The 22,931-nt window shown below is 44.3% G+C and overlaps 1 protein-coding gene across 1 annotated transcript in view; it reads left to right on the top strand.

Annotated features, from left to right (window-relative positions):
- MSN (moesin) overlaps positions 1 to 16,393 on the top strand; it is a 45,306-nt gene extending 28,913 nt beyond the window's left edge. The window contains exons 3-13 of the mRNA XM_075435416.1: positions 8,745 to 8,840; positions 9,377 to 9,651; positions 10,109 to 10,192; positions 10,549 to 10,695; positions 11,185 to 11,281; positions 12,166 to 12,329; positions 12,781 to 12,911; positions 13,587 to 13,747; positions 14,271 to 14,363; positions 14,797 to 15,030; positions 16,071 to 16,393. Coding sequence (XP_075291531.1) covers positions 8,745 to 8,840; positions 9,377 to 9,651; positions 10,109 to 10,192; positions 10,549 to 10,695; positions 11,185 to 11,281; positions 12,166 to 12,329; positions 12,781 to 12,911; positions 13,587 to 13,747; positions 14,271 to 14,363; positions 14,797 to 15,030; positions 16,071 to 16,235 — 1,647 coding nt within the window. The 3' untranslated portion in view covers positions 16,236 to 16,393. The remainder of the gene's footprint in view (positions 1 to 8,744; positions 8,841 to 9,376; positions 9,652 to 10,108; positions 10,193 to 10,548; positions 10,696 to 11,184; positions 11,282 to 12,165; positions 12,330 to 12,780; positions 12,912 to 13,586; positions 13,748 to 14,270; positions 14,364 to 14,796; positions 15,031 to 16,070) is intronic.
- Positions 16,394 to 22,931: the final 6,538 nt, after the last annotated feature.

Consider the following 22,931-nt stretch of genomic DNA (forward strand, 5'->3'; position numbering starts at 1 on the left):
CATTATTCAAGCAAAGCACCGGGTGCTAACAAGTGATACTACTGGAGTCAGTAGCATTTTTGATCTGCATGTGACCTTTTTTTTTTTTTTTTTTTTCCCCTCCAGTCAGATCTACACCATCTGCAGCTTTTGCTGCAAACTGACATTGTGGTGGCAGACTAGGGCTTCAGCAACTTGTTTCTGTTTGAGAAGCATCTGATCATGTTTCTGCTAGGGGAACTCTTCATGTCTTAGTAATTCACTTCATTCCTTTGTGGCCTGTTCTCAAACAGCTGTACATTCTCCTCCCTTCAATGTGTTTCACACAGCACCTGTCTAAACAGAAGTTTTGTGTTGTTTTTTCCGTAGTAAAAACTTTGCAAAGCAAGAAAATAAATGCCGTTGCAGAACCAAGTTTCTAAGTTGCTAATGTAAATGAGACAATGTTTACTTCAGATTACTTGGATTGTAGGTGGAGTTGGAAGAAGAAATACAGTGGGGGGAAAATGTATCTGAAGCTAGCTGTTAAACACTCCCTATTTCTAAAAGGTCTGGTGGATGCCATCTCTTTATACTGTCCATATATCGCACTTGCTGGAATAAGAATTAAACTGTTTTCTACTGCTTAGCACACAAGATTTCCTTGTGAAGGTAGTGATATTGGTTCCTGATAGCGCTGGTACTGAAATGAATGTCCTGGAGCCTCACCAGTGGCAGGTGTCCAGGCTTTGACTAAGGGATTAGTTGAAGACCTAGGACAACAGTGCTAGGTGCTGTTAGTGTGGTAGCACCACGCTGATGGTGGTAGAAAGACTAACCCTTTGCCATGGCCTGAGAGCGCTGTGAGCAGTAAGGTAGGGAGTTGGCAGTAGATGTGGGGATGTCAAGAGTCTTCCACCTCTAACATGAATAAGGAGTTTTGGAGGCTACTGCTATGTGAGTGGTTGAGGAGCCTAATCCCAGCTTCTGTTGCTGCCCTGCAATCTAATCATTGGCTCCTTACAGTTAAGGAAGGACACTAATTGTAAAGGAGGTAGCTATTCAGCTCCTGCCACAATGAGAAATATTTCATCTTGATCTCTGAATGCATGTACACAGACAGACTGTGGTCTGTCTTTTTTTTTTTATGGAAGATGCAAGGCACTTTTCTGTTGCAAAAGAGACTTTATAATCAGACTTGCACATAAAGGAAAGCAAGTACTTCTTGTATATGGACATGCTCAAACAGATTATTGATCTTTGCATAAAGAACTAACTGAATACCAAACCAAAGCATGAGAGCCTCGAGCGAGGTGAAAGTAAATACCTAAACTGGCTCCCTTTAATATGGGGATGGGGCTTTGAATATATTGTCAGCTGGCATATGTCCAGTATGTTTCAGATGGCTGAGCTGTTTGTGTGGATTAGTTCTTGTAAAGGGATAGTCGGGAGCTGTTCTCCCTGCTGACACTGCCAACGGGCACTAAGCAGCGACTGCTGTCTGACTGGTAATCAATTCACTCTATCAGCTTCTATCCTGAGGTGATCTTGAGTCCCGTGATGGGATGTGTAAGAACAAATGGCTGTTCATTTTCTAGTTCCCTTAAACTATGTTGTACTCCTGGAATTGTTAATCTGGTATTTTCTGCATGATGCTGGCTGTGAAAAAGGAGCTGCTTTCATCAATGCTTTTTTGAGGGAAGGGAAAGTTCCTCTGCAAAGCAAACTTACAGTTTTGCTGTTGCAGCACACTGACTTTCTGGTGTGAAACCTGACTTTTGGGAGCTGGTCTCTGGCTGTAGGCCAGAAAAATTTTAAGAGATCCTGCATGTTTTTGCTCAAGAGTGCCCTTTCACTTTGAGCTGTCAGTTCCGAATTTAGCAGCTTCCTTTTGCTTAGCTTTACCAGCTACCTTAGTGCATGCCACTGGCTTTGTTCAGTAACATTTAAGCAGTATTTGTTTCCACCTGTTGTGTATGAAGGTAGGTAAATACATTCATTATGCCATACATAATTCTGACCTACTCTGAACAGGATTCAGAAGACTTTTAGAAAGCTTGTATGTAGGTAGTAGCTTTATGGGGAGGAACAGTTTGAGTCTGAAGTTCAATAGTAATAATAGGTCGATGGGCTTGAGGTAGAAATATTCCTGTCTCCCTCTTCCCTGCTTGGTTAAATTCCAAAGTGAATTTTTGTAGTGCCAGAACAATGCAGATGCTTCACTGCTTTGTTGGAAATAGTCTTCTGCCCTAAAGCAGCTGGCTGTAGAAACATCATTGAGCTGACATATGGTGCAGTAACATGATGATTTATACTAGAGATACTCTTAAACGCCCCATCCCCTAGGCTTGTAACTGTACAGCTGTACAGCCTTAGCTTAAATAGCTTAAGCTTGTGTGCATGGACAAAACCTGGATTCATTGAGACAGGAGGATTGTACTGTCCGTCTTCTGCAGCTTTGCTTATGTACCTCTTAGCATCAGCTGCTGAACTCCAGTGCTTACTAACTCACTAGCAAAAATAGTAACTGCTTCCATTCCTCAGCTGCTAGTGATGGATTGAGAAGAGCTTGAGAATGGGCTATGCCTTTTAGGGGTGCTGCTTATCCCACAGGCCTGATTACTTCACAGGGATCTTGAAATACTCCTTTCCTGGGGATTCAGGGCACAGGCACTGCAACAGAGGTAGCTGCTTGTCTTCCTCCTTTGATCATTTTCTGTATCAGACAGAAGTGCAGTTGGACTGCAGACTAGTGTGTAAAAGAAAGCATTGCTTTGCTTTGTGCATCTTCTACATGTGAAAGAATAACTATTTCTCTGGTAGAACTGTTCAGCTGCTTTTTACTGTGGATAGCTTTGAAGTGTCCCTCCAATCTTTTTTTTTTCCCCTCTCAAACTTAGTTTTTTCAGGTAAATTGATTCTAGCTTGAATCTGTGAGATTTTGGCCTGTTGGGGGGGCAAGGGAGGCTAGCCTGTACCTTGGACAGGCAGAGAGGTAACTAACTTGCTTGCCTAAGTGCTCCACAGCCGGCTGGATGGAAAGCTTTCACAGAAATGCCCTGGTTTAGTGGACGCTGCATCTTACAGGCCCCTTGCAGAGCCTGCGTCCAGACTAGTCACAAAATCCTCAACTGCTTTGACTTCTGCGGTATGAAAACATACTCCCTTCTTCCATGTCCCCCACATACTGTATGAGGCAACTTATCAAATGCTTTGTTTCTGATAACTTCTAGCCTTGGATCCTGCTGGTGCCTTGTTCTTTCATTCCCCTTCAGAGCCCCTTATTCCTTCTAGTCAATGGTAGAGGAGTCTTAGCTGTCTGCTATACTAGATCTGTTGGGTGGTGAATGCAGTTGATGGGTGGGGATCTCTACCCGTTACATCAGGATCTCTTTATCAATGAGTTGTGGTTACTAAACTGTTCAGTCAGTACTTCCTTCTCCAACCTAAAATGAACTTCAGAACAGAATTGCTTCTCAGTGATGACCTTAGCGCTCTCTGAGCCTATAGGTGACCATGTAAACTTCAGTCCTTTGAATGCTAGCTTTTGGACATTGCAAAGTCCAGGAGATGATGGCTTCAGCGTGCCATTCCAGAGCAAGCCTTTAGAATAACCAAAAGCACCCAATCTCATTAAAGATGATTTCTGTCCAATTAAGAGCCATGAAACCAAATCACACATTAGAAATGTGAAATTAGGAAAGCTTTAGTATCTGTCACTTCAGACTTTGAAACCATGTGGTTAACCTTCCTAGGAGGCGCTTCCTCAGATTTATGAGCTTTTGGGGTCAAGACTAATCTTGCAATAGAAAAGTCCACTCAGCTGTAGGTTAAAATCGTAGCAATAAACATTTCTCTGGTCACTCTAAACCTAGTGACTGATGCTGTATTTTACGTTCAGCATTGAACCTAATATGTAGTGGATTGGGGGGGGTATATTTTTTTTGTTTGTTTTTCTTTATAGCTCTTAAGGTTCCTGCAGATTTCATTAAGAGCCGGAGCGCCATTGATTCTGAGTTCATGTGCCCTGCCCTGGCTTGCTTATTGGCTGCAGTGAGTTTAATGGTTTTGCGGAGTATCAGTTTGTCAGTTTCTTCTTTCATGGTTGCTAAAGCTTACAACAGAGGCTGACCAAATCACTCTCAACTTTTGTAACTCCAGCTGAGTTGAGCTTGGTTTGGAATAAAGGGACTGGTCTTTCATGGCCTGTGAACTGTGCTTTGTGAGGAGGGAGACTGTAGAAAGGACTTCAGCGTTTGTAAGGTCCTACCTAGTAGTGTTTAAATACACAGGAAGCTGGTCTGGAGCACTTGATCCAGTAGATGAAAGCAATGAACCGAAAACTTACTGTGGCAATTTCGTGGTAGAAAGCAGCAAGTCTCAGGACAGCGGCTGGTTCCTCCAGCAAACCCCAGGACCTCTTGTTTATGTAATGAAGGCTTGTGGTCGAGTGGTATGGAAATGTGTCTCTCATTTCACAGGAACATGTGGAAACTTACTAGCTTTTATGAAAACAGTAGTCGAACCAAAAATGGGCTGCTTGTTGCTAAGGCGATGAATGGTGAACTGTAATAAGCTGAAAAACTCAAAGATCATCCTGTTTAGCACTCTGGCATTTTAGCACTTTGAAAGGGAAAGTTAGAAATATATCCATCAGCCAAATGGAAGGGGAACAGTTGAATATTTATGGCTGTAGATGGAGCCCATGTTGGGTGTTAAGTTAGGGTTCATGGAAGACCATGTTCTAAGTAATTTTTGACTATGTCATATGAAACTGCAGCTGTGGCACCAGTTCAGAGCTCCGCCAGCGATAAGGTTTGCTAGCAGTTTTCTCTGAGAAGTGCTTTACATGCCTGCCATAGAAAAGGAGGGAGGCCACCTCATCTTTAGCATAGCAGGTGAGATTCAAGACAGATTTGTGCTGTGGTATAGCCTGGGATCCTTTGGCACAGGATCTTGGTCTGACTGGAATGTCTTCTCCTCCTCTGCCTGCATGCTTTGGTCTTGCCCATGTGTAGACAGTGCTTTCATGTGGATCCACACTTGTTTGCTAGTGTGGTGGTGGTGTTTCCTGGGCTGAGAATGAGGGCAGTCTTCAATCATCATCTTGATGATAAACTCTATCTTTAAGAGGCTGCTTATGGCTCATTTGCTGTGAGGCACCACTCAATGGCAAGAACCAAAGTTCGGAGGGAGATGGGTGAGTGCTGAGAGGAAGGACAGGAGTCGTCATGCAGACCTGGAAAATGTGGAGTAGGGAGAATTGAGAGAAAAGGTAACCCAGAAGACCTTGTGTTTCTTTTCTGAACATAAGCTTAAAAAAAAAAATAAATTGTACTATAGACTGTCTGCAGAAGGTGAAGTTAGTCTCACCAGAAATAGTATTGCTTACTAAGTGGAATTTTAACCTAAGGGTACTTGATGAAGAACTTTGTCATGGCTGGTCAAGGTACTGTGGGGCAGTTGGATTTTAAGACTGCCTGTAATCTGTTGCCAATTGTAGACTAAGCCTTGTACTGCAGGCCAAAAAGACCCAGGGACTGACTTAATGTTCTCCCTGGCATGAAGAAAAGATGTTGCTTTCCAGCCGGGACTGTAAACTTTAGGCACTTGAGTATAGTGGTCTGCGTTAAACAGTACTTTCTATTCTCCTGTCGTATGTGCCAGTCCTTCTCCATCCTCAGCCACTGCCAGTAACTGTTTGCTCTTTGGAACATCTCACCGTTCATCAGGGCTCTGAATGCTGTACAACCTCAAACATAATTGAGCTGCTAGCTGCCAGCCAGACTGCTTGCAGCTGTAGAAAGCTATTTCTTCTTTGTGCTTTTTTCCCCTTGCTAAATGAAATAAATAACCTGTTAAAGCTGAGGTGGGAAGGAGGGAGGAGGACTATCTATTCCCCCCTCCCCATCTCCCACCCCAGTTGATTTAGTAGCAGCCTGGGGGTGTGATGTGTGCTGTGCTGTCTCCCCTCTCCTCTGTCCAGTCCGTTGTTGTCACTGCTATTGCTGTGCAGACTTCTGCTGTGGAATAAAAGTCCTTTTGTGCAGGGCCTCTGTGTGATGTCTTTCACTTCCTTGCTGGCAGTCCAGCTTGTTGAATTCCCAGGCATAAGCTGCTGACAAATGGAAGTGATGCAAGCGGACACATGCGGCGGAGGGGGAGCTTCCATCTCATTCAGATGTTAATGCTGCCGAGAACAGAGCATTCCTTAAGCTCTTGGACAGCCTTTCTGCCCCTCCTTGTATTGCATGCTTCCAGCTTACACAGCAAACTGATTCTTCTCCAAAAGTCTCCTTAGCTGTGTGAATCCTACTAGGTGATATGCACAAATGAAGGTTTATCTGCCCCACGTTCCCCTGTGTTTACAGGGGCTTTAGGCCAGCTCTCCAGTTCGTATTCAGGCAAGGACAGGCTGAATAATTTCATGACTCCAGTGGGAGGTGTATATAGACTGCATGACCCTGTGCAGATTTTGTCTCTGTGTGTGCTACTGATAGCATACCTCTGCTGAAATCTCCCCTTGGTTATTGGGCCTGAAGGGAGCTAGGGCCCTAATGCTGCTTTTGGAAGGCCAGAAGACATGTCTGATCCAAGTCCTAGAGAATCTAACTAGTAATGCGTTTTCAGGGAGCCTATGTCCTTGGTGTTGTAACTTGCCAAAGGTAGAGGCCACATCAGAAGGGAACAGAGTGCATCCATAGGATTCAAGAAGGGTGTAATTTAAAAGGAAGTAGGCATTTAAAGAGAAGTCAGAACATGGGACAAGGCAGTACAAAATTACCTCAGCTCACCTGGTGGGGGGGACATATGGTCAGACAGCTGGTTTTCCCAGGGTAAGGCTCATCCTTTGCTGTCCAGTTGTTAACTCCCTCCTTCAGAGGGAGCTGTGAGCAAGCCCGAGGGGTGGGTGGTGTGTAAAAGCAGCTTTTATGCTGTGTGGTTTGGTCGACATGCTGGAGGGAAGGGATGCCATCCAGAGGGACCTTGACAGGTTTGAGAGGTGGGGCCTGTGAGAACCTCATGAAGTCCAACGAGGCAAAGTGCAAGGTCCTGCACATGGGTTGGGGCAATCCCAAGTACAAATACAGGCTGGGCAGAGAATGGACTCAGAGCAGCCCTGAGGAGAAAGACTTGGGGGTACAGGTTGATGAAAAGCTCAACATGACCAGCCAGTGTGCGCTCGCAGCCCAGAAGGCCAACCGCACCCTGGGCTGCATCCCCAGCAGTGTGGGCAGCAGGGCGAGGGAGGGGATTTTGCCCCTCTGCCCTGCTCTGCTGAGACCCCCCCCCCGGGAGTCCTGCGTCCAGCTCTGGAGCCCTCAGGACAGGACAGACATGGACCTGTTGGAGCGGGTCCAGAGGAGGCCCCAGCAATGATCCGAAGGCTGGAACCCCTCTGCTGTGAGGCAAGGCTGAGAGAGCTGAGGCTGTTCAGCCTGGGGAAGAGAAGGCTGCGAGGAGACCTTGTAGCGACCTTCCAGCACCTGAAGGTGTCTGCAAGAAAGCTTGAGAGGGCCTTTTTACAAGGGCACATAGTGATAGGACAAGGGGGAATGGCTTCAGACTAAAAGAGGGTAGATTTAGACTAGGTGTAGGAAAGTAAGTCTTTACTCTGAGGGTGGTGAGGCACTGGCACAGTTTGCCCAGAGAAGTTGTGGCTGCCCCCTCCCTGGAAGTGTTCGAGGTTCAGGTTGGATGGGGCTTTGAGCAACCTGGTGTAGTGGAAGGTGTCCCTGCTGATGGCAGGGGGGTTGGAACCAGATGATCTATAAGGTCCCTTCCAACCCAGACCATTCTATGATTCTGATAGTGTCATACTTGACAGCATTGTCCTAAAGACAAGTGTCTTCTCCCTTTCCCTTTCTCGTCTAGTAATGGAACTGACAGGTAAGTTCCTTGTTTGCTAGTGTGAGAGCAACTCCTGGGAGTTCAGGAGAAATGTGGGGGAACTTCGGTTTCCAGACCTGCATCCTGTGGCATGTCCCAGACTTGTCAGGGTACAAAGCTGTGGCCTCATGCTAGTGAGGTTTTTCTTTACCATTAAAATTCCCCCTCCTTTTTACCAACAGTAGCATTATACTGTAGTAGTCTTGCCCCCCCATGAGGCTCTTGTCTCTTGTTACAATATGTCTGTAAAGTCTGCGTAACTCTTATTTACATAGCACCTGTCGTGTGCTAGGGGAAATGACTAAGGAGAGAGCTTACATAGTGGTGTAGTTAACTTCTGTGGTGACTCTTTGTACTGGCACAAGCGGTAGCGTATCAGTTTACCCACTGCAGTACCTCTTAATGGTGCCACTCATTAAAGAGCTGCATGAAAGGCCTGTCCACAGCTATCAGTGGAGTAGAATACAAATCTTAACACAGCAGAGCCTAGCAGGGTGATTCATGGCTTGCCCAGGACTATTATGTTTGTAGAAGTGAGGGGGTACCTGAAAATGGAGCTGTGTTGTTGATTCCTGGCAGCTATTACACCTGTCAGACCTGTTGCATCATATTTTGGCTATACATGTTGGCTTATAAGTAGCTGAAGAAAATAATGTCCCAGCTGATGCTTATAAATAGCAACAAACCTTAAAGAGATGAGGGAGAGGGAAGAATACGATACATCTCCCACTTAAGATACCTCCGATGCCCTATCATTTATGTATGTGCACCGCAGCAGGGGAGGCAGAAGGCTAGGGCATTGGTTGTGTTCATCTGAACTTACCTCTAGCACATTCTCTGCCACCAGTGAGATCAGCACGTCTAGCTGGGGCTCTTACTAATCATCTTTCTTCCAGGTCGTCAAGACAATCGGTCTAAGAGAGGTCTGGTTTTTTGGACTTCAGTATCAGGACACCAAGGGCTTCTCAACGTGGCTGAAATTGAACAAAAAGGTATGTTTGCTCCAAGCTTTCATTTGTCCTGCTTTCCCTTCTCTTGGACGGCAGGGGCAAATTCAGTCTCCATACTTCTGTCAGGCATCTGTTCTTGCTTTTCCACGCACCTGAAGTACTACAGGATTAGCAAGTTGGTGGTGCCTTCCTTCAGTCCGCACACACCCTCCACGGGTACCAGGAGTCATGGTGTCTGACCTGGTCCTGCATCTAGTCCTGTTTATTATCCAGGCAGAAGTTACCCTTCCCAGTAACATGGTGATGTGGTGCTCATGTGAGCATCTTGGTTGGAGAGAAACCTGGAAAGTAACTTACCTAGCACTGATCATAACTAGTGGCTTGTTGTAAGTTCTTTGGGGAGAGGTGATGAGGTATTTAGCAGTAAGGAATTGCAAATCCTTGCTTTTCTGCCCATTCACTTCTGCACTGGAAAGGAGAATTTTTTTTTTTTCCTAGTGCTTGCTTGTCTTCCCGTTCGTAAACCTACTCCCCTTCACTTGGTATGTAAGCTATAAAATCTGATAACTCTGTTCCAGGTAACAGCACAGGATGTACGCAAGGAAAGCCCCCTACTTTTCAAATTCCGTGCCAAGTTCTACCCAGAGGATGTGGCAGAAGAGCTGATCCAGGATATCACACAGCGCCTTTTCTTCCTACAAGTGAAGGAGGCAATTCTGAATGATGACATTTATTGCCCTCCAGAAACAGCTGTACTTCTGGCTTCTTATGCTGTCCAGTCAAAATATGGAGACTTCAACAAAGAGGTGCACAAGTCTGGCTACCTTGCTAGTGACAAACTGCTCCCGCAGAGGTAAGTGAACCTGATAGTCTTAGACCTTCTTTGCCTTAAACAGTCTGGGATTTTCTTGGGGGGCGGGGGCGTGTCTTGGTTGGAATGTTCAGAATAAAATGTAGCCTTGATGCTTCTCTGAGGACTGGGGTTGGTATTCATTCCATTAAGAGCTTTAATCTTAAACATCTTATTGCTGCTGAAGAAACTCTAATCGGAAATAGTGACAAAAGCTCTGAAACAAAAAATGTAATGCTACAAGTAGGAAGGACAGCTGAATACAACTTGTCTTTTGTCAGAAGTCTGAATAATGACCAGTGTGTCTCTAGCCTTATAATAAAACTGTATTTCCTGGAATATTTCTGTGGGAGAACTGTGATGCTAATGGAGTATTTAATGAAGCAATATTCAAGAGTGATGTGGCTGTCTGTGTATAAATGCTGTGGCTGGTCTCAAACATCTCATGTACTCTTTCTAGAGTTCTGGAGCAGCACAAGCTTAACAAGGACCAGTGGGAGGAGAGGATCCAGGTGTGGCACGAGGAACATCGAGGAATGATTAGGTAGTTGATGCAGTGTGAAACTGCTGTATTTAAAGTGCTGTGATATATGCTAGTGTGTAATGTATGAATGCATACAAAATATCTGTGGCTTGCTTCAGGGTGAGTTACCATTCTTCAGGTTATTCTGCTCAGAGTAACTAGGTTTACATCCATCTGCCCTTGCTAGTCCACATCAGCTGGCTGTTCTTAGTAAAACAGAATTGAGTTTGCAGAGTTTTTATTGTTCTCTGCTAGGGTGATGCTTGGAACATTTGCCACCTTGTTGCTGCTCTGCCCATGCAGGAAGACAGCACCTTCTTGTTTTAATGGTTTATAGACTCAAAAAGGAGTATCTGTTTTCTTTTTGCATGCTGCAGAGAAGATGCTGTCTTGGAGTACCTGAAAATTGCACAGGATCTGGAAATGTATGGTGTCAATTACTTCAGCATTAAGAATAAGAAGGGCTCTGAACTCTGGCTAGGTGTGGATGCTCTTGGACTCAACATTTATGAGCAGAATGACAGGTAATAAACCCCCTCTCCTCATCATTGCCTTTAGCTCCTTTCCAGTATAAAGGCACCCAAAATTAATCTTTTCTGGAATTCAAGTCCTTAACTCAACTACAATTTTTATATCATTCTTGGCTGTGTTTTTGACACTGCCAGAATGATCAATAAAACGTGCTGCTTTGGACCAGAAAATACAAGAAACTGGCAAATCTTATCAAGCTAGTTTTACTTGTATTCCTAGTCTTCCTGCCACAGATGCATTCTCCAGGTCTGTTTTCCATTTAAAAAGAAAAAAAAAAAAAAAATTGAAAAACTGCTTCTGATATTTTGTGGTTTATTTGCACGACCAATTTTGTTTGCTGATTCCAGTCAACATAAGAGTACTGAAATATGAGGGCAGATTTGGTAGAATTTTGAGCTGTATTTTGTAAGTCAAGAATTTGGAATGACTTGGGGCTCTTGACTTTGCGCTCTTTTATTTCCTTTTGCTTTCCACTTCTGCAGGCTAACACCGAAAATTGGATTCCCTTGGAGTGAGATCAGAAATATCTCATTCAATGACAAGAAATTTGTTATCAAGCCTATTGACAAGAAAGCACCAGTAAGAAGCAACATTCACATTAAACTTTTGGCTTCTCAGCTGAATAACCTCTTTTTGTTTTTTGTAATTGCACACAGTCTTTTCATCAATAATGTTGATGCTGACTTAAGCAGTGCTCTACTATCTGGTCTGTTCAGGGCAGTATGCACAGAGTGGGTCTAATGGCAATATGATGTTAGTTGAGATTTTTTTTTTCTGGCTAGGAGGGTAGAAATTTATTCAGTATAACATTAAACTGTTCAGAGTCAGTGGCAGGGAGATCTTTGCTTAGGGTTTCTGATTCTCTAAGACCGTTCAGATTCTCTGATAATACAGCTGGGGTCTGAGGCACCTATGTTAACTGTGAATGCTTCCTTTGCAGCCTGTTGGCTTTAGTTGTGTGTGGGATGGTCTTCTGCAGTTTTTCACTTTACTTGAAGCTGAAGCTTCAGGTCATTTTGTAGAGTATGAACCTACCTATACTTCTGGCATAAGATGAAACACTATGCTTGATGTGGCTGGCCAGACTATTGCATTAAATAACTAAGTGGGAAGAAAGGTGGGAGAAGTCATAGTCTCAGTGTGCCTGGTAAACCAGCCTCTGATGATGTTTGTAATGAAACAGTGAAGCTAAGTCGCTGTGTACTCTGTGTGCTAGGAATGTTTTACGATGAAACCCAGTGCGCTGTAACAACCAGTTGGGTGCTTCTGCCTTGTGTGTATGTCAGGTTGAAATTCATTCCTGAAAGACAGGTGTCGTAACTACCACCACCAATGGATTAGACACTGTTAAAAAAAGCTGGCTAGCAATCCTAGAAAGCTTAAGGTCTTGGAGCACACTGCATGCACAGGAGGCTGTTTATGCTGAAAGAACAGGTCTAATGCTGCCTTTTTCTTGTCCCAAGGACTTTGTGTTCTATGCCCCTCGGTTACGGATTAACAAACGAATCTTGGCACTTTGTATGGGGAACCATGAGCTCTACATGCGCAGGCGTAAACCAGATACCATTGAGGTGCAGCAGATGAAAGCACAGGCTCGGGAAGAGAAGCACCAGAAACAGATGGAGAGGTTGGTAGGGTTCTGAGTAACCTGGACTTGATCGATCACTGCATAATAGCATCACTGGCTAGATAAATTGCTGGCAGCACCTTGAGCCCAAAACAGAGCAGATTGCTTTCTGCTTCAGTAGATCTACTGGGATGATGGAAATGGCACTCATCACAAATGAGACCCACCATCACTTTCTTGGAGTTAAAGATTTGGCTGTCTTTGACAGGACTAATATGGATCTTGATATAAGGATGTTTCCCTTCTAATATTGTTATTGTGAACTTGCCATTGAGATGAATGCCAGCAGAGTTTTTTCTTTCCGCATTTTTATAAAGCGACACGTCTGGAGTAAAACTCATTAGCTTAGTGCTGTAGTGCACAGCTCTTGTGTGCTTATGGCTTCACTAGGAAGTGCTCCAATCTGAGTAGCTGTTAATTTGAAATTGCGTTATGACTTCTCCCTCATCAGAGCCCTGCTGGAGAATGAGAAGAAGAAGAGGGAGTTGGCAGAAAAGGAGAAGGAAAAGATTGAACGTGAGAAGGAAGAGCTAATGGAGAGACTCAAGCAAATTGAGGAGCAAACCAAGAAAGCTCAGCAAGGTAGTATGAAATGTTTCAGTATTTCCTTAGATGCATGGTCTGAGTGAGAAGTGTTCAAGTAGTAAAGCTATGAGCATCTCTGAGTTGTTTGGCTGTCCAGTATTGTGTGCTAACTGGTGTTAGGGCCCTGTTGTAGCCTTTTAAAGCTGAGTGTGAGCTTTCCATATGCAGCTGCTGAAATAGAACTTGCATTAAAGAGATGGGTGGCAGCCAAGATGCCTCTCTGGCAGCAAGAGTACCTAGCAATTGTTCATGTGCTGGCTGGAAGCTTTATCCCAGCACATTTGTAGAGGAAGGAGTCAAAAAGTGTAGCAGGGGTCACAGCAGCCAGTACTGTGGTGTGATTACTGTCTAATTACTTGGCCAGTGTTGCAGTGTGGTGTTGTCCAAGCAAAATCCTGTATGCTTCTCTGCCTTTAAGGATGTCATTGTGGGATGAGTACCTCCCCACAAATCAATCGAGCAAATACTCTGCTGGCTTGGAACAGGCCTGGCTCTTAGTCTTCCAGCTCCAGTTACAATGTGAAGGAGAGGAAAGGGGACAGTTGCTTGCATCTCTCCTTTACCTGTCCCTCTGAAGGAAAATCCTCATCTAGAATATAGGTGTAAGGGCACCTTCTCCTACTGCCATTCTTTACTTGATCTCTCTTCAAATGCACTCCTCTGTTCTTTCAGAACTGGAAGAACAGACCCGCAGAGCTATGGAGCTGGAACAGGAGAGAAAACGAGCTCAGGAGGAAGCAGAGAAACTGGCTAAAGAACGTAGAGAAGCAGAAGAGGCAAAGGAGGCCCTATTGAAAGCATCCCATGATCAACAAAAGACCCAGGAACAGCTGGTAAGTGGGTGAGCTGAAAATCAGGTAGGGAAAATAGTGACAGGGTAGGCATCTAAGCTCTTGAAGCAAACCAGGCTATGAGTATAATGAGGAAGAACAGTTTGATTCTTTAATTTTTAGCTTCAAGCAGATGAACTTATACCTAAATACTAGTGTATTTGTACAGTAGATCTGGATTATTGTGCTTTTTGCCTTTTTTTGTGTGTGATGCTGAGAACAAAGTGTAGAGCTACTCACTAATTGCTTTACCTGGTTTGGATCCAAAGAATTGAGTTATGTAGCTCTATCTGGAGGAGAAAGGGGGGGGATAAAAACCCCAACCCAAAACCACAACAAAACCCAAACCTTTTTTGACTTCCATTTCCCTTGTATCATGGAGATATCGGTGGGACTGAAGTTTACAGGAAGGCTTGCTCCTTACTGAAAAGATGTTAGATCTACTATTTTTACTCAGGACTTGGACTAAAAGCTTCATTTAGCTAGTACTTTGGTTTTGTCCCCACTAAAAGCCTTTCTTTTGTAGGCTGCTGAGATGGCAGAACTCACAGCTAGGATCACGCAGCTGGAGCTGGCAAGGCAGAAGAAAGAGAGTGAGGCCCAGGAGTGGCAACAGAAGGTAAAGCAGAATCTGGGCAAACAGCAGCATTTTTTGTGGAGCTGCTCTTCAATCTGTGTTGTGACCGAAACTACTGCACTAGATACCACACTAGACTGAGTGTCTGCAAGCCTGATACCATTGTAAATACCCAACTTTGCTTTTCTTGGTGGAACAAGTGCCCTATTCTAACTCCATGTAGAAATATTTTGACTAGTTAGGCCTATAGCCTATATTCCATGAATTATAACCATTCTTCAAATCTCTGAAGTGCTAGTCAGCAGAAAGTTTTACAAACGATTGTGGCTGAGTAGCTTTGGAACATACCACTTCAGTGTGCAAGAGGTGCAGAGTTTCCTGTAATAAGCACAGAGTAGTGCTTCTATGCACTTCCGTGAGAAGTCTCACGCACTCAGGATTATATTGACTAACTTAGTGGTATGCCCTACTGCAGGCACAGATGGTGCAGGAGGACCTAGAAAAGACCAAAGAGGAATTGAAGACTGCCATGAGCACCCCTCATGTCACTGAACCCATGCACTCTGAGAATGAGCATGATGATGAGCAGGATGAGAATGCAGCAGAAGCCAGCGCTGAGCTACGATCAGAGGCCACCATCAAGGACCGCAGTGAGGAGGAGCGCACCACTGAAGCAGAGAAGAATGAACGGGTCCAGAAACACCTGAAGGTAAGAAGTTGGCAGCAGAGAAGGGTGTGTGTCTGGGTGCTGCTTCTGTTGTTCTTGCTGTTAATGACAGCTGGGAGGTATTACTGGTATTAAAAAAGAAAAAAGGAGGGGGAGAGGAGAGGGATGATCATGATCTTGCCAGATACCTGCGTAACCATTGAGCAGAGAGGCAGATCTTGTCTCCTGGCGCTTGACTTCATTTTCCCTGGAAGTAGTGCAGTATTTTCAAGCAGTGCCAAAAAGCAGCATGTCAGACATGGTGTGCTTGTGTGACTCCTCTTGCCAGCCATCTGACAGCTGTTCACAGCCCTGGCTGTAAAGAATTGGAGAACTTGGTCTCGTTCCTATCAAGCAGCTGTCTGTGACTGTCTTGTCTGCTGGGGTTGCATTGCCAAACGCTGAGAGCAGCTGATTAGGGCTCATCATGGAGGGAGCAGTGCTGCACTGCCTTCTGATAAGGAACTCCAGTGTTCCAGTGTTGATTCTTTCTAAGCATTTTGTTAACGCTGCCTGACTTGCATCAGGTTTTGCTTGTTCTGCATAATCCTGTGGTGGTTATGCACAGGCAGAGTGACAGAGGTGCACTTTATCTTCTGCAGCAAGTTTCTTATGTGGTAGAAGGCTAGTAATTGCTCAGATTCTGCAAGCTGCTCCTGTTGTCTTTAGGGATCCCTCCACTTGACTCTTCTTCTGAAGTGCTTTGGAGACAGTCTTCCTTACTGTGCTAGACAAAGATAAATAGGGTGACAGACTGCCTGATGTTTTCTACCTTCAAATATTATGGAAAAATATTAACAATTTCCACAGAATCACAGAATTATTTAGGTTGGGAGGGACCTCTTAAGATCGTCTAGTCCCACTTCCTTTCTAGAGCAGGATCAGCTAGAGCAGGTTCGCCATAACTGTAAACATTTGGGCTTATCTGTTTCCTGTCTCCATGGATGTTGAATCTTTAGGAGGATCGGCAAGGAACCTTCTTGTCCAGCTTTGATTCTCTGGCATGTGCTAACCCACTGATATCTGTTTTCCCTTCTCCAAAGGCTCTTTCCTCAGAGCTGGCAAATGCTCGAGATGAAACCAAGAAGACAGCCAATGATATGATCCATGCTGAGAACATGCGTCTGGGCCGAGACAAGTACAAGACCCTCCGTCAGATTCGGCAGGGCAACACCAAGCAGCGTATTGATGAATTTGAGTCCATGTAAACTCTCCCCTGCACCTGCTGCCCTGCACTCTCTTCTCCCCTCTTTCCCATCCTCTCCCGTCATTCACTCATAATCGTGCTACGCTGGAACCACTACAGAAGAGTGACCATGGTCTTATTTATCAAGTTTTGGGCAAATGCTGGAGTTAACCAACAGAAGAAAGTAGTATTTACATCTTCCTGGGGTGGCTTGGGAAAGCAAACTTGTATTGGGGCAAATCTGAAATTGTTTGGCTTTGGGTAAAGTCTCACTGCATTTAGTTTTGTATTGCTTACTGAAGTAGCTGTGTTGCTGTCCTCTCCTGTTGGGTGGGGAGGCCAGCAGATACTTATTCTGAATTATGTAAAGTGCTAACAGTTTGACACTGTGCCTTCCCACTAACTTGCGCAAACTTCCGTGTTAAGCTTAGTACCCAGGGTCTGAATTTCTGGCTTAATGCAGGGTCTGAATCATGTAGCTGAGAAGGGGAGGCTGGACCTTAGGAAGAAGGGTTGGAGGTAGAATATGGACTTTCTTTCTAAAAGACCAAAGCTTTTGTCCTTCAAACGTAAGCAGACCAAATGGATTCTGTGGCATTCCTGCTGGTGTTACCTTTTGTTGTTTAATGATGGAACTTTGAACTTCCTAATCATGAGGAGGCTGTTGGAATATTTCCACTGATGCAGTGTGGTTTGGAGCCTCTACTTCCCTGCTTTCTAGAAGTTTTGTCTCTGGTAAATGGCTTTGTTCACTGTTATTTGTCCGACTTGAATGTAACCAGTGAGACAGAGATAGCTAAAGAAAACTGCCTTCCTTTTTGGGTTTGCCGATGGAAACCTGAAGGGGTAGGTAAAATGTAAAAGACTAAAAATTCCTGTAGCTGTATTTTCCCTTGCTGAACCAGTACATTTCTAGTCATGTGAACAGGATTTCAGGTTTTTCCACAAGAGGCCTTTTTAGCACATAGTCATTGGTGCCTTACAACTGTGTATAGATCTGCTGTAGCTCAGATGTCTTTAGTATAAACTAGATGCAATCATAAAAAGTGATCAGCAGCTGGGGACCAAAAACTACTCTGATATCTGGGTCATGTACAAGACTGCATCTGTCTTCCTGGCTTCAAGCAGCATTTAAGGGAAGAGGTTCCTGAGATATTTGTCCAATTGCTGCCTGAATCCTCACTAGCATTCTGCCAGATCCCTGGCTCAGTTGCTTTTCCTTCCCCAGAAGGATGCTTTGCCCTTTTGTAGCTTTGAGAACAGAAGGCTGTGTCTCTTGAAAATGGGACACTAGTGGTTGTGAGACTGGTCCTGAGAGCCATTTGTACCAGTTGTTGTAATGCCCATCACCTCCTGTCTTCCAAGCTATCCATGCTGTAGGTACCCAGAATCCTTCCTGCAATTTCTGGGGAGGAAACAGCCGTGTATGCTCAGGGTTGAATTGGATTTTGCCTTGATCCTTCATAGAAGGAAACATTAACCTTCAGAAGAGGCCTCTTTTAAAAATGGATTCCACCTACAATGGAGTCCTCCTTTGCTTTGCCCTCCTTGGATTAGCCTGTCCTTATAGGAAGTCATCGGGCTAGCCTGTGTTTTGCTTTCTTGCTTTGCATGATGCTCAGTCTTGTGACTTTCTCAGTTTTGTGGACTCCCTCTTTGTATGGTATTATTGCTAGTGGTGATAGAAGGAAAACATCTGAATACTAGACCATTTCCAACTCCCTGCTCTGTGAGAAAGGTAAAGGGGGACTGTGCCAAAAAGAAATGTTCATGAACTGCAGTATTTCCCCAAGAATTCCTTGGGCTGCTGGAAACAACCTTACCTGGGCTGTATTATTTTATTTTTTGGAAGCAATACAAGTCTGCGTGGAGATCCACACAGATACCTACCAACCAGCCTCTGTTAGAAGTGTAGCTTAATGTGTTGCTTCTAAACATCCAGATAAGTCCCGTGGGAGGCCCCTTCTCTCCCGTAGACAGAGCATGCTTTTGGAGGGGACATGACATGGTAAGCATTTGGTTGGCCAAAAACACGTGCCTCAGTACTTTGAAAGTCACAAATGAAAGATTGCAGTTAGATTTATCGGGTCCAATTTGGGTATTTCTATACTGAAGGGTTATTGGCACTTGCTGTATGCGAGTTTCATTATTGGGGGAACAGACAACCTTTACACTTCTGTTTTGGTGCTTCAAAGCTGGTTCTCAGCACTTCTGCGCTCTCTGTCCATGGCAACGGTTGATTTATTTTTGGGATAGAAAAGCCTTTAATACATTTTAACAATTTCCTAACAAGCTGGTGTATGGTGCCTGGAATATGCGTTCAAATAATAAACCAGTAAACCTTTTCTGCTTTGATGGGTCACACAACACTGCTGAGCTCATGTATTATGATGCTGGCATGACTTCTGTTTATAGGCTTTTTTTAATCGTTCTAATTCCAAATGGTCCAATATAGGAATAGAACGGCTTGTGCCAGTGAGTCCACCTAACTCTTTGTAGTTGTTTCAGCCCTGCCTTCTTCTTAACCAGTATTATATTCCAGTGGTATCTAATGATATTTGATTTCAATACTTCTAGCTATGCACAATTAGAAAATATTAGTCATGGGATGGAGGATATGTTTATGGTCCTTCTTCCCTTGGAAATGTATACTGTATTGTAAAGAAATGATATTTTGCAAGAAAACTAATGTAAGAAGCTTTCAGTATTATGATGAGATTTGTAGACACATTTTTTTTATTTGTTAGAATACAGTGAAATGTTCTTCCTCTCCATGTTCCAGTTTAATTGGATAACTACTCCTCTTGGGGGTGGGGGGAGGGAAGTACTTTATCAAATGTTTGCCTGGCTTGTTTTTTCTTGTTTTATTTTTTTGTTGCTGTAAATTATGTTGAGGTTTTTTGACCAGTCTTTTTACTGGGTTATAATAAAACATCAGTTCTTTAAGGTTATGGAGTAATTAATGGGTCCACGTACTTGTATGCAGAGAGAACCTTGATATTAAGGCTTTTTTTCCCTATTTGGAGGAGTTGTTACAATCCATACCCTGTTCTTCTTAAAGTGCCAATAAAGTTCAGAGAAATTCAGCAGATGGTGTCTGGCTGGTTACTTAAGGCTTTCTTTGAGTCTAGTGCTGTGTCTCCAAGCTAAACAGGTCTGCCATGTGGTTCCCAAGAGGTCAGTCTTATAGCGCACTATCATATTAGGAGATCTTTCTTGAATCCTGAAAAGCAACTGCTTGAATAACAACCCTTTTCCCCTCCCCAGCCCTCCAAGCTGTCTGACTGGCACCAGTACTGGAATTCACGTTTCTTTGTGGAGACACTGCATATAAACTTATATCGGGTTTAACTTGCAAATGGACTCGTCAAAAGGAGGAGGAGGAGGAGCTGCTGTTGGAACTTGTCACTGGTGAGTGCCTACTGTGCCATGCCCAGGCGCATGTGCACCCACAACCAGGTTAGCATGCAGAGGGTGGCTGGGTCTCGGTGCTGCTGCTTGCCTCTGGTGTCCTGCTGGGTCCATCCTGCCCTGACCCTGTACCAGAGATTTCAACCCAATTTGTTTTGCAGCTACCTTGCCATGGCTACCTCTACCTGTGTTTCCTGAGGTCTGCGGACTGGGTCCAATAATGGAAGAGCATGGCTACTGCCACCTTTGTGCTAATGAACTGTGATCTCTGTAGCTGCTTTCCATGTGGTTGTGAAGAGGGGCTTTGCAGAACCTCTGGTTGCTGCACTGCAGAATGAGGCAGAGATGTCATCAGAATTGTTGGTGCTCGGAGATCTGGTGCTAGGGGAGAAAACTGAACTTGTCTGTAAACAAAACGTGAAGTGTGGAGCAATGGAGACTTCTGCAATCCTCACCAGGCTTGGCATGAATGCAGCTTCCATAGATGGGTCTCTCTTGTTCCTCCCTTCCAGGATTCCGAAAACCTGAACACCACTGGAGGAATTGCATCTCTGCTTCAGCACTACTGCATCCTTCAAGTGAAGGCTGCACCGATCTGGGAAGGTTGCTCTCACAAACAGGGTTCTTCCTGTTCTTATTGCTCTTGCTTATCGACGGACAATACCTTTCAGGTTGTGCTTTAATTTCTGGAGTCTCAGAGGGCGCTCTGCTTGCAGCCAGGTTGCTCTTCTGCATGAGTAGCCTAGCTTTCATGGCATTCCCATGTCTGTGGAGACTGAAGAGGCTTAGTAATTCTTCAGTTAGGTATATCTATTCAGTTTGTCTTTGAAGAAATGGAAGTGTGAAGTATTAATGGCTGAAGGCTGCTTCTGTGCCAGGACCATGTAGTTAAAAAAAAAAAAATCTGAAACACCTGATTCTTCTAATCTGTTGGAAGGCATTTTGTAGTTTAGAATCAGAAATTTGTATTTACTCTCTAGTTTGTGTGGACAGCTGCTTCTGGATTTGTTACCCTGTCTGGTATGTTTCAGATCCAAATTAGGCTACACCGACAAGTGCTGGGGGCCCAGGTGCTTTTGTGTGTGGGACAGACTAAAGCATAAAAGGCTCTCAGAAGAGCTGGGGACCAAAACCACTGTCTTTTTGAAGCTTCTGGAATGTGGCTTTATTAAGCAATGCAACTTACTAAGTATGCTAAAGAAAAGCCAAAGTAGCTCTGTAGAGTCAAGGTTTCATGGAGGTAAGTCTGTCTGAACTGATGCATTTGGTCTAGGATACTGCGCCCTCCTACTCGGAGTCAGTGCAATTGTAGAAATAAGGCCGTGACTGCTTTTTCGTTCCCTTGTTTTCACTTTCTAAAGCAGGGAATTGCAAGAGGTTGGTCTCCAAATTCTGATTTCTTTTGATGTAGGATCTTCCTTAGGTGAATGACAAGCTTATCGGTTGCTTGCTCAGGCTAACACATTTGGAGGGAAGCAAGGGCATTTTTATTTAAGTGACCTGGTGTGAGATTCGCAGTGAATGGATGAGCAGGCTTGGTAGCCTTCCAGCCACTTCCTTTTTTTCTGTGATGAACAATAATAGAATGTGAACACCCACTGATGCCATGCTTATTATCAGTTCAGGTCAATTTGTGTAGGATACTGTTAGTAACTATGTTAACTTAGTAAGAGAACTAGATTAGATTTTGCGCTCTATTTATCAGGGTAGGACTCTGCCTTTTGACAGCACTACCCTCTTAAAATCTCCTTTGAGTTGTGGAACCAGTACATAGTCTCTCAGATACCAAAGAAGATTTGTTCCCCCCTTTCTCATGTTAGCTGGTCCCAGAAGCTGCTACTTCTGTGTGTAACCTGGCTTCAGACTTGGTGCATCATGCTGCAGTAGCTCTCCATTAAGTAGCTGCATCTAATGGGTGTTTTCCAACATCTTGCAAAGCTTGATAATGCAATATACAAGGTAAAGTATGATAATCATAGATGGTTGTGTGGCAGCTACTCAAACATCTACAAAGGCAGACTGTCTCCCAATAAGAAAGCAGAGAATAACTGAGGTGTGGTTTGTTTGCCCTGCACAATCAGTGTGGCTGTTCAGTTGAGTGCCAGCTTCACAGCTATACATAACTCAGTCTTGGGGCATACAGTCTAATTGTTATACCAGTGTGCAATCGGAGCATGTGACAACTGGCAGAGAACAGTGTAATTCGTCTGTGACTGATGTCAAGCCATAAATGCTGCATACCCTTATACAAGTTGAGTGCACATGTGATGTTAATGTCTCCCTTGCAGAAAAATTAACTTACCTGTAAGAAAAAGGATCTGGGCCTCAATGAATTGCATGTTAAATGGCTGAGGCTGGCTTTTGTCTTGCAGGTCTGCAGCTCAAATTAAAGTGCACAAGGGTGGAGGTCCTTATGACTGAACAATGCCTAAATGAACATCTAGTACCAAATGATGGGTCTCTGAAAGTTACTAGTAATTTTAAGATGGATTTTCTTGGGATAGATGGCAGGATGAAGTGGGTATAGGCAAAAGCGGAGGAAAGAATGAGGAGGCGATGTTAAGGAAAGAGTAGTTCTGGGACTGCAAAAACGAATATTGGGAGTTCCTGGAAGTGGCTGTACCTCCAACTTCTGCTGAGAATGCACTTGCTATGAGAAGGTGCTAATATCGTTGACACAGCTTTCTGGTGAGCAGAGCTAGTTGGAAAATTACAAGCACCCATGATTGCTACTGCCTGTGGTGGTGTATCATATTTTAAAGAAATACAAGCCAGGGCTGATCTTCAATTGTCAACATTGACTTAAGGGTCAAGGGGATGTGGAATACACTGCTCTTGAGCTGGGAGGTTATGGTGAAGGCTGCCTATACCCCATGTGCAGCAGTACTGCCCTCCCATCCGTCTTTGAAGCATCCTTGACTGACTGAAGGAGAAGCATCTGCAAGTGAAGGCCTTGGCTGGGGCACTGCAACTTCTTCATGGCCTTCACCCAGGCAGGCAGCAGCTGCATTGCCAGAGGTGGCTGCTGTCAAGAAGCCCTGTTGTGAATTCATTTTGTTTCCTTCTTGCAGTGTTAGCTCATCTCTGATTATTGCATTACTGCCCTCTTGCTTCCAGTGGTGAAAATTTGGCCCTTGCTCCTTTTGTTTGTAGTGATTCTCAGAAGGTTGCTGAACATCTAGAGAAAAGTCAGAGCAGGCAAATGGTAGTCTGAGAGATGTAGAAACTGAGGCATGTTTACAGTCTCCCCCCTAACCTTCCAGCCTCTACGAGGCAGTATCTGAGAGTTGAGCACACCTGATGTAAG

This window comes from Opisthocomus hoazin, chromosome 14 (assembly GCF_030867145.1).
Source record: "Opisthocomus hoazin isolate bOpiHoa1 chromosome 14, bOpiHoa1.hap1, whole genome shotgun sequence".
Classification (NCBI taxonomy): domain Eukaryota; kingdom Metazoa; phylum Chordata; class Aves; order Opisthocomiformes; family Opisthocomidae; genus Opisthocomus; species Opisthocomus hoazin.